The following is a 12,504-nucleotide window of genomic DNA, read 5'->3' on the forward strand; positions in this document are numbered from 1 at the left end:
ACCCAGCCTTGCCTGCAGGCCTGGAGTACAGTGAATGTGAATCAAACGCTAGGTATTTTTTCGAAAAGTTATTAAAGTTTATTCATAAAATTAAGACATTATGGCAGATGTGTCACCGTCGGTATTAAACGTCATTTCAACATAACAACAAATATGCACAGCAAAACCAAAACAAGAGATGATTATTTAAATCATAGGCAATAGAAGCATATCTTTGTCTGCCAAAACAACGATTTCTTAGGTACCCCTGAGAAAGGGCTACTGTTTATAATTACACTAAAACTTATGGGAGTAGTAACAAATAAGCAGTAGCAGTACCAGGCCGCGCCGAGGTGGCTTATAGCGCCCTCTCGAGAGTCTAGCCATATACATTTTGCAAGCTGCTGCAGTACACAGAACATCGCATAGAGTCTAATGACAAAGCAAGTGGGGAGCGGGACGGACAAGAGTGCACTGGCACCTTCTCAATCAAACCGTACTATACCTTTTGAACGCAGCCGTTTGTGTTAGATCATGGAGGAAGAACTGAGGTGTCCGCTCTGTCGAGGACTTTATACCGACCCATTGATTCTGCCTTGTTCTCACAATTTATGTGCGACATGTTCCCAGAGCCTCCAAAGCTACGGACAGCCTTTGGCTGTCCACGTTGACGATTTGTCTGCTGCTCCAGATTGTCCCGAAGCGGATCGTTTTAGTCTGTACAGTGAAACAGACAGCGGTGTGAGTGTGAACTACTGTGGGTCCATGAACTCAAGAAGTACCGGTAACCTGTTCCCACATTCAGAAAGCCTTTGTTTAAAGCTTACGTGCCCAGTTTGTAACAAAAACATTTTCTTAGGCGAGAAAGGTGTTGCCGGTCTACCAAAAAACAGGACGTTGGAAGCTATCGTAACGCGTTATAGCGATGGCCGAAATCTGCAAGTGAAATGTCAGTTGTGCGAAAATAATCCTGCTGATGCGACAGTGTATTGCGAACAGTGTGAAGTGTTTTATTGCGAAAAATGCCGTGAAAGCTGTCACCCTAGTCGCGGACCGTTAGCTAAGCACAATCTACTCTCGCCAAACTCCACGTCTGGAAAATCAATTTACGTTGGTCGCGGAAAATTCAAAGGTGGCCGACCGAGTACGTGCAGTGAACATGTCGAAGAGACGCTGAGTATGTTCTGTGGTGTTTGCAGAATACCTGTGTGTTATCAGTGTCTCGAAGATGGGAAGCATTACAATCACGATGTCAAAGCACTGGGAGCAATGGCAAAAGCCCTGAAGGTAAAATCTATAATCAGATTTCCTGCCAAACAAAAAAGAATGTAGAATTATCACACACATTTATGAGATTATAAGGGGTTGTTTTACAGGCAGAGAGGGTGTTCGGGATGCTGGCGATACAATCGAGTGCTCTGTGTGCGGTAAATCCACTTCATGCCGTGAATGGCATACCAATAAAGCAAGGGAAGGGACGCTTGTGAGTGGAGGTCAGGGATCAAAACAGGGCTCTCTGTACTACGTACATACAGATGACATTGCACCGTGATCAGTGAAGACACACTGTTGAAAGAAAGCCCTCTGTTATGAACAGTGATTTTAACTTTCGAAAGAGATGGAATAGTTGTAATTTGTCGTTTTCAAGTGTGGTTTTGTGGTATTATGATTCATTTTGATTACAAGTCCTCAGGTAGCATACACATTCCAAAGAGATGAAGTCATGCTGGCTTATATTCTTTTGTATTAACAATGAAACCTACACACTTTGATAAACACCCACATCATCAGTGCACAATGATCATTTTTACAACTTTATTTTTGTTAATCAATAACTCAAATTCTGATTTGATATCACATTACCATTAAAATATTCTTCTAGCAATTTTCAGGGAATAATTTCCTATTTTCAACAAAATTTCCAGCGCTTAATTTCCTTACTATGAGTAATTTGAATCAACTAAAAATATTTTAATTGAAGTGTATCAGGTCATTTTATGTGCCGGTACATATTTAATTCAGTTTTAGACTTGCTGCCAAGGCCACAGTCGATCATTTCCTGTGTTGTAAATCTGATGATATACAACCTGTATAACATACAGTGACAGACGCCAGCCAGTGAGTGAGCCCATCTCCAAACAATAAAAATGCATGTTTAATATCAGTACAGCCATAATGGTGATTCAGATATTTCATTGAGTAGACCATCCACTCTCTGTCCATAAGCTTAGCAATGCTATGTTAACTCACACCAGTTGTGTATATTCTGTGATGAACTTTCTTTCTGGTCAACAATTCTTGGAATTTCTGCTATGGGCGTTGTGTACAGTTTCTCTAAAGTCATCTAATTTGAAGTATTTTTCAGCTTGTTAACGGCTCATTACTGAAGCAGTCTGTTTATAAGCTGTGGTATCAATTACCCAGGGACACTTTAACTTGTGTAATTCACTGCAGACTTCAAATGCAAGGCAACTAGGGGAGACGAAACCAAATTTTGTATGATATTTCATAATATTTTCATGAAGACATCTCTGCCAAAGACGGACGGAGATTTTCTGTTCTTTGTTCAGTGACAGAAGTACCTGTAGATATGAAGAGTGGGTTTTCATTTTCGTAAAATTGGTGTTTCTGATAGTTTTTTGTCCTTGGTTGCTATCACAAGGAGATTGGCATACATCACTATGCAGCTGTCTCAATGTTGGAAATGAAGTTTCAAGACATCCTAGGTCAGGAGTTTTTGAACATTGATCTCTGCAATACAAACTGATCTAGGTGAAAGTGCAATGGTTTGACCACATGTACATCATATGCAGCTGAAACTATGGGCAGCAAAATTTTTTCTCTGGATCGCATTTTCAAGATTTTAACCCAGATTACTGCAAACTAACCTCTTAGACATGTAACAGTAACGTGGAGTTAAAAAGTAGAAGGTAGGGAAAATATTAATTAAAGAAACCGATGCAATTATGAATAAATTGTCACTGCATTTTGATATATGACTCAAATTTTATGTAATATATTTCTGATTACAAGGCTATGTTAGTCTAATGAACTGATGTTCAAGTTTTAATTAGGTTTTAAGCATTCCAAAAATATATATCTGTTATATTCACAAAATATTTCTTAATTGTGTGTAATTGATAGATGTCATTATGGTCTTTGGTGGAGTCTTATCTGGTAAATTCATACCCGTTACTGCGCATACATTTGAATACATTATGTCAGCTTTGCAAATTGTGGCAGAACTTCAATCATTTTAAGGTCATTGAATTACAGAAAAAATAATCTAAATTAGATCCAGAGAGACAAGAAGCCAAAATTGGTTTTGAATTATCTTAATGTTAAATAACAATTATTTCTCCAAGGTTTGCATATGTGTTCAGTGTTGAGGTTATATCAATCAAATTTTTATGTACAAGCCTATTATTTCTACGAATGGATCCCAAAATAGTTTTGTTTGGCAAAACTGACACAAATTTCTCATGGGAAGAAATCTTGTAAAAATCAAAATGTCCTATTTGAAATTAGGTTTTATATCTCACAATGGAAAGGAACTCCTGAGGATTATATGCAATCTCAATGGCCACCATATCTGCAATTTCATCAGCAGAGATGAATAGATTACAGATATAAACTGATGAAAGCTCTACTTTGCTTGTCTTCACCACATCTATCAGGTCTACTCACACATTGTTATTTGCTGAAACTTAAAAAAAAAAATGTGGGAAATTTCAAAGGAAACATTGATGAGTTTCAGGTCTTAAAGGTTTAGTTTTGTTATTGTGTGAGTGCATCATTATGCTGTCAGTGGATCAGTAATCTTTGATTTTATCACTGACTTCATAATTGTCAGTACCATCTTTCAAAATCAGTACAGCAATATTTTAACCTAATGTCAGACTTTCTGGCTCCTAGACCATAAATTTTTAATCTCACAATATGAAAATGGCAAGTTTTAATGATCAATCTATTGTGATCAAATGCAATGACAATGTTGCTGTCAATTTTGAACAGTTAACTGGTACTTTGTGTAATGAAAAACATCAAGCCTGTGTGGTTATTATCACCACCTTAAACCCATGTTGACGAAACTTCACATTTCTGGAACACTTTATTCTCATCATAGTATTTGCAAATCACTAACATTGTCGTTGTTCTTGCATATGCCCATTTATGCACCGTTTGCCAGCAGTGTATAACACAGTCATCCCATTGTCTGCCAGTGTACATGTGTATGTGTGTAGGGCCAGATCTGAAAACAAAAATTGCTAGTACCTGTTCAACCAAAAAGGAGAATGTTTTGTTTGCTAAAAATAATAATAATAATAATAATCATAATAATAATAATGATAGGTGTCCATTATCAGTATGTCCACTGTTTAAATCCCCACATTGAACATTTTCTCTGTTCTGTCAGAATTGTTCTAATCCTCCCACGGCCACCTCCAATAATCAGCAAAGATTATCAACAGAGAAAATAGAAATTATTGAACATCTGTACAATGAGAGAAGTGTGTAAGGTGAAATGACTGTTAAGGATGAAAAGGAAAGGTGGTGAACAACACACAGCTATTTTCTAGATTCTTTCCGTCCGCTTGCCTCCGTACCTCCGTCCCCACTACCGTCTAGTCTCGTGAGCAGTATTTCGAGCTGGAGTTGTAAAAACTGCTCATTTGAATGTCAATGGTCACCAACTGAGACCATGACGTCACCAGCGTCCCTTTCAAAGTCAATCACTGAAAATGACCCTCTCATGATTGGCCTATGACTTGGTTGGGCAGAGCTGCAGTGTCAACACAATTAACATATTTGACGTCATATTAATTAGCTCTGCCCAACCAAGTCATAGGCCAATCATGAGAGGGTCATTTTCAGTGATTGACTTTGAAAGGGACGCTGGTGACGTCATGGTCTCAGTTGGTGACCATTGACATTCAAATGAGCAGTTTTTTACAACTCCAGCTCGAAATACTGCTCACGAGACTAGACGGTAGTGGGGACGGAGAAACGGAGGCAAGCGGACGGAAAGAAAGGTGGTGAACAACACACAGCTTTTTTCTTGAATCTTCATAAGTTGGATCAACATTTTTACTGGTTTTTTTTTCTGGGCTTATGCATATGAGAGAGCTAGACTTTGGGGTTATTGACCTATCCTATCATCAAAATTCATAATTATTATTGAATTGAAAAGAAATTATAGTGTAAGGGTCATTTGCATTACTTTGGGCAGTTTGTTTGTTCTGAGAGGACGATGTCCCTGCCATTGATTCTTTTGTTTGTGTTGCTATTGAGATTTCCTATTGATTAGATTATGACCACAGGGTTGGGTTTTTGTCAAATTATTGACATTTGTGGTGACAACAAACAGGATGTCTTGAGTAGCCTTGTTGAAGTGTTAGACAAAACATTAAAAATTAGCAGAGAAGAAAATCCCGAGACAACATAGACGCAAATGAGAGCTTTGTGTCATCTCTGATTCTGTGGCTTAAGTCAAGACAAATGAAGCATAAAGGATGCACTGGAGCGGAAGAGGTCGACATCTGTCGTGAAATTATCATATCAGACTGCCAGCATGCATCATTCAAGTTTAATGTCCATTGGCGAAATTTATGGGATTTGTGTACCCTTGTAGAAGACACAATGTGAGGAAGTATACACAAGATAAGTTTCCCCTTCAGAAGCAAATACTCCTTAACCCTGAAACATAACCCTTGAGAGAAGATTAAAAGATAAAAATTAATGCAAGCAGACAGGCTGTGTTTTTAAAGAGACATATAACATGTCCCGTATATGTATTCCGAATGTACCCATACTTTGCTTCCTAGAGAAGTTACCAATTTCTCAGATGCTGTCGTATATGTCATTAGTATTTCTAGTTATTCCAAAATACTTTAAGATGTTCTGTTTTGTAAAAATTTGCCTCATTAATTCTCCATTGAAAATGTTAGTATTTCCAAGGTGATCTTGCATGTTCTCTGTATATTCATTGACAAACTGACGTTGTACAAGTGTATATTTATGTTTCATATATGTGCGTTGTACCTACAAACAGTGCAAAGCTAGCATTTGAAATTCATGTACAGCCAAAGTTTGTTTATTGTACGTGCATTGTTCCGTAAACCTTGTTTTACCATTTATTGTGTACAAACGTAGCTGAAGAAAGAAGTGTCTTACAAAGTGACTGGTAGCACACAGAAACACTTGAATAATCGTTTTCTAAAATACATGAGCTGGCACATGGCCTCCTACACTACAGCTAAGTAGTATCCATGAAAGTGTATGATAAGCTGTCCTTTGTACCAGTGTATTTTTAACAGATAATGGTGAAATATAGGAGATAGTGTAAGACATCCCCTGGCCCTTGTTAGTAGTCACGCAACATTAGTGTAAATAAATGGTCTGCATGTGTACTTGTTACTCTGAGTTTGTACCGACAACGCTAACTCATGACTACATGAAATGGTGCGTGTAGGCTTTCTGTATATTATTTCTAGCCACACTGCAGATACGCCACTGTTTGCTTCAGATTACGTGCGCATGTAGAAACCCTTTGGTAAAGCTAGCTGCCAGTATGAAACCACAGCTACATAAATTGTAGCATTGTACATGTTGTGTCATGTAATGCTATACACAATACTCAAACTACTGTGTTGAGTCTTTCACTAAACCCCAAAATAACTGCGCTGGTAACGGCTTGCATGTGACATCTGATGCACTGTAACAGTGTCACTGTACTTGTGCATCTGTGCATCACTGTGTATGTACATGCCACTTTTTGCCATATTTACAACTTCCTGTCTTTTGTGACAACTGTGAAAGCCCAGTAGGTAACTCTGAGTCATGTACTTGTGACCTTGATAAATGACCAAAGTTGATTGTAACCAATAATTGGCCCATTCTGCTATCTTCATTCTCACACTTTTCTAACCTAATTAATTTGCTATTGGATCAATTAGTAGATCATAGAGATATAGATTGATATCCCGATAACCTGAAGTGGTCTGTTATCTCTGTCTGGTCAAGTACCACTGGGAATGATTCCAGATCAAAGTTGAAATCTGAGGTTTTTCATTTTTGTTGTGATGTATGGTATCAGATACCCATTCGTGAATTTGGTTGGTATTTCAGAAACAGTGGCCATGACCTTCCATCTCATTAAACTGCAAACTTAGCATATCATTCCTTGACCAGCATTTTCAGACGCTTCACAAAAAACTTACAATATACAGAAATTTGTTTCTTCAGTGTAAAAAATAAATACTCTTTCGTCTGTAATCTATTCTTTAAATGTATTACTTAATCATGATGCGAATCCCTCTCTGTAGTCAGGTCACACAGCCACCCAGTCTGTCGCTATTAAGATGTCAGACTATTCAAGCAAGTGAGCTGAATACCAGTATTCACAATGTTGTAGCTCTGTTTTCCTCAATTCTAACTTCCCTCAGGCAATCTCTGCATATAACCTTGGCTACTGTGTTACCAACAGAACTGGTTAAACCGTCCTGCACTTTTATTACTTTCCATTTAAAAAAAGGTCAACATGGTCATCGCTGAGTTGCACGTTGTATTCCCAAATCTATAGAAAAACATCTCAGCTTGGGTATTTGGCAGCACAATGGACTGTATCACAGTGTGTATTTTAAGTCTTACCCAAGACTTGTTTTATGTACATGTTTTGTACCATGCTAATGCAATACACATATCCCCTTGGCAGTTTGGGTATTGGTGAAAGTGAGCAACAGTTTTGTTTCATTGGGGAAGCTGTTTATAATGAGAAAACAGCAATGTCAGAATTTATTGGAGCCATAGCATTTATTGAAGACAAAGAAATGCTCATAGCTGATGATTATAAGCTGTGATAAATTACTACTCTGGATACAGTTTCCGTCTGGCTGTCAGACAGTCCAAAACATCTGTTGGTGGGACTCTGATGTACTGGGGTATTGATCAACCATATTTTGCCTATCCAGGCTGTTTCCCCAATCTACAAATTCTGTGTTTGCTATGATATGATTTTCTAACTGAAGCATCCAATTGAAATTTTGAAATTACCAATCTGACAAAAGCAAACTTTGTAAAATGGGACACTCTAAGGTCCTCACAGCTCAAACAGTTACCAAAGAACTCTAAAGACGGCAGAATCAGACCAAAGTTTGTTCATGAAATGGCTGCAAATTTATACCAGAAGCTGCATCCTCAACAACTCCTTTTGAACATTTGTACCATATTTTCTGATTTGCTTTGGCTATATTTCTGCCGATTACAATCTTTGTTATCATTTATACTGGTAACAGTTTTTGTATTCCATTACAACCACTGTATTTTAGTGGTATTTTAATGTGTCTAGCTTTTACGACTCAACAGGCCACTCTGGTTCACTCTTTATGTTCAAAATTTTTATTTATTATCCTTGACAGGATTAACCTACGGCTGTGTTCAGAGGAAACAGAACAACCTGCTCTCCACATTACAGAATTTTATGAAATAGCCAGACATTTAAAACTTTTGTGTTGTATCTTTAAGTGATGGTTGGATTCTCAAAATCTTACAAAATCTTTATTATCGATACCGGTAGACTATATTACATTATTTACCTTTACACAGCTACTGTTCAGACACTGGTTGCTAGAGTTTTTGTCAAATATGTAACACCAATGCAGTACACTTTGATTAATTTATATCCTTTAACAATCATTCAGCTGTCTGCCGTCATTTACATGTAGACATTTGTTTCCATTTGTATTTCCAGGTAAGCCAGACGCTTTCTTTCAAACCTGAAGTAAAATAAAATCCATGCACACTATCATAGCATACATGAAAATCTTATTTAGGGATATAATCCAATATGGCTTCCAGTCAGCCATTTTCTTGCAAGGTTTGTAATATGCAGAAACTCTGAGCAAAATGTTACAGTGGCCCAATCCTCAACAAGAACATATCATGACTCACAGATACATGGTGGTTTGTTTTGTACAACACAGTGGAACCAGTTCTTTGCAACATGGATAGATATTGTAGAGATGAGTCATATCTGACAATTCTCCATGTCAGTCATATAAACAGCGTCATTTATTTACATAAGCCAACTTTCAATATGAAACTATGACATATCAGATGATTATCTATCCTGCACAATTACTCAATTGCGTACTCTGTACTCTTAATTAAGAGCTGGAGAACTCTACCAAATATGAACTTTTACAAAGCTTTATTAAGAAATTTTGTATTACAACAGATTAGCTGACCCTTTCCTTTAGTCAAAATAAATTAACAGCAGCAAAAGGGCCAACTGCTGGAAAATTTAACTTTTCTATTGAATAAAATTCATGTGGGGTTTCATAAAAATGGAAGAGCTTCTTGAGAAGCAGACAGGCTCTATGGTGAGAAATGATTGTTTTCCAGCAAGGAATGCTAGTAGCTCCATAATATTGGTTGTCAATGCAAACTAACAGTCAATTATCCTGCATCATATAAATCATGGGACTGTGTATAAATGAATTGGTAAAATGCAGGGTTCAAATGGATAGTTCAAACAGTTTTTAAGTGTCCAGGATTCCTTTCTAGATATGGAAGAACAAGGCCATTCTGTAGGTTGAGGTAGGGAAGAATGATTTCAAACATAGTTTCCCAAACATGGGAGCCAATGAATTTTTGGGGGGTCTGGTGAGGTTTTCCAACATTCTCTCATTTGCATTGTTTATAACTGTCTGATACGTCATTGTTTTCACACAAACATGATTATAGGTCATAAATTGGATTATGCTTTTTCAACATTAAGTGTGCAATATTCATATCAGGTGTGATATCAACAAACTGTATTTGGAATATTATTTTGATGGTGGCCTAACCAAGATTTGACTTCAAGCTTCTCATCATATTTCCTAAATACAGTATTTGGTAAAACTTGGTTCCAAAGCTCCATATATAGCTCCAAATTTTTTTTTGCGACTCAGTATATTGAAATTTTGGTGTCCTGATTTCCATATTTACCTTGTAGAAGTAATTACTGAGTGATCCGATCATTTATGAACTTAGAATATTTAAAAGACTACCACAACCACTTCATCACGCACGACATTGAGGCTTTCCAAGTGAACTATATTTTAATCTAATATATTATATTAAATTACATACAACAAAGGTTTGAACTGTAGTTTTTTCCAAACATTGATTCTTTTGTTTGAATTTCAAGTCTCTGCATGTTGAAGCCATATCATTGGCTGATACATTTGGGGTTTTTTTGTGGTATACATGTTAGGATTAGTGCCGTTTCTGTATGTCTCTATTGTCATTTTTCTGAAGGTGATAAAAGCGTTTCCGTGTCATCTACAATAATGCAATTGCCTGCAAAATGTACATTTACTGTGAAAATATAACATTTTGGAAAGTGAAGGCCCTTTGTTTTAGAGGAAAATCTAGACAACCAGTATTTTACATGAATTTGTTTTTTTTGCATACAAAACAGTTTGAATGGTTTAGATATTAGCATGTATACTCTGAAATGACAGTCAGCAAAGTCATCAATTGAGTCATGTTTTAGTGGGATCAAGAGAATGAGCAAAGTCCAGACTTGGTGAACTCACATTCATTTACAAAATAATCTAGAATATTGATGGAATGGTAACAGACCTGAATATTAATTAATGCATCACCAGTATTGAATTGTTTATACTAATGTTGAGCTAATTAATGTAGCTATTCTCAATGTATCTTTTGTTCAACATTTGTTACTAATACTGTCTATCATGATAAAGTCTGGAATTCAGCATCAATTACTGCTAAAACTACCAGAAATTCAAATGGTGAACTGGAACAAAAGTGTAGATATTTCTGCCAACGGTTTGTCAGAGTCAAGACAAATAATTGTGAAGGACATGATATTACCAGCAGATAAAACTACTGATGTAGACACAGACAGATTGCATAAGAGGATTGATAGTGAGACCTGCATTCTGTGTCTCTGAACATCACCAGCTGATCAGGATTATCTTGACAAATGACAAATATTGTGGAAGGAGCTTTTCTATCCAAATATATTTCTTAAAATTTGTTGGAAGGCTGCAGACACCTATAGCATGCAGATTTATAATAATGTTTTACAAGCAAGCAATTCTTTAGTGAATTTTGAATTTTGCTGAGACATATATGGATGATATTAATATGCATTTGGGTTTGTGTAGCAGCAATGCATTACTGACAAACATACCCTGTACTGTATGGGAAGTCATTGCTGTCTATCTATACAGCTCTTCCCTATTCTAAAAAGGATGGAGATAGCAAGGAGAAGAATGGGTAGGACAGAGAAGTGAAACACTGCATTCAGTTAATATCTTTCATTGGAATATTAACATTGAAGTGTATAGACAGGTGAAGCTGTTCTAACAGATCTATGGCTTTATATAGATATGGGGAATGATTGATAGGTGCCAACATTCATGTTTTAAACCACAGCTACTTTGCCTAATCCTTCCAATAACTGTAGTAAATGTGATGTAACAGTCATTACGGTGTGATTATGAACTTACTGGAGCATGATCAGACAGTAATGCAAACATTGTGTAACAAACATTAAATGTACTGTGGGAGGGGCAAGTACTTAAGTGACCTTTTGGCTATGTTAATTATTGAAAACAGCCCATCATTTCATTCAAGCAAAATGCAACAACAGCTGGTCATAACAAGATTTAATGTTACCGGTCTAGAAAATGACTGTGTTTTACAATGTCTGTGAAGGATAAGTAAATATGTTTCTCATTTGTCATTTTGAAAGTTTTGTCAACTGTTTCAACTTTTCTTGCGAATAATTGCGCATTTGTGAAATGTATTGGAATTTTTGTTTGAGGAAGAAATTTATTCATTTAAAGTATGTGGAATAAGATTGAATCTTTTTACTCTGAAATACAGAGTAACCTTATCGTGGTGTATTTAGAAGCTTGTCTCATCATAACCATCATCATTTGGAAACATGTCTACGATAAACTGGAAAACTTCTTTAGTACTACGTGTTCAGAGTTCAAGGTTCATGTCATAATTATTGAGATGTTTCTGGTAGATGTAGTTTTGAGTTGTTATTTCATCGAAAATATTTCCAGTAGTGTTGTGAGATGCAAGTGCAGCATGCATCTGCCTTCACATCACTTGTTCTGTCATTAAAAAAGGTACATTGTGTGGGGATATGTTTGTTTCTTCAAAGTTCGTCCTCTTTTTCTGCAGTTGTACTGCTGGTACCAGCCTGGTCCTGGGTGGTACCAGCCTTGTCCTGGGTGGCACTGTGTTTGATTGATAGGATCGGTGAGAGGAAAGAGAGAGTACCCCTGTGTCAACAGCCAGAGCTGTCCATCAAACAGGGGACATTTTTGAAATACTGCACAACAATCTTCATTGAACCAGCATACCAAAGCTCTCCCACTTTTGTGAGTTTTTAATTAGGAACCTTTCTGATATTGTATGGTTGTATGAAAAGATCTCAAGCTGAACTCATTTCAGTGCTCACAAAGTAAGTGTGCATAGTTTTCGTAATTATGC

General features: G+C 36.8%; 1 protein-coding gene across 1 annotated transcript in view; it reads left to right on the top strand.

Moving 5' to 3' along the window:
• Positions 1 to 377: 377 nt before the first annotated feature.
• The window catches only part of LOC139149204 (E3 ubiquitin-protein ligase TRIM9-like), a 28,063-nt gene continuing 15,936 nt past the window's right edge, over positions 378 to 12,504 (top strand). The window contains exon 1 of the mRNA XM_070720775.1: positions 378 to 1,266. Coding sequence (XP_070576876.1) covers positions 514 to 1,266 — 753 coding nt within the window. The 5' untranslated portion in view covers positions 378 to 513. The remainder of the gene's footprint in view (positions 1,267 to 12,504) is intronic.

This window comes from Ptychodera flava, chromosome 14 (genome assembly GCF_041260155.1).
Source record: "Ptychodera flava strain L36383 chromosome 14, AS_Pfla_20210202, whole genome shotgun sequence".
NCBI lineage: Eukaryota > Metazoa > Hemichordata > Enteropneusta > Ptychoderidae > Ptychodera > Ptychodera flava.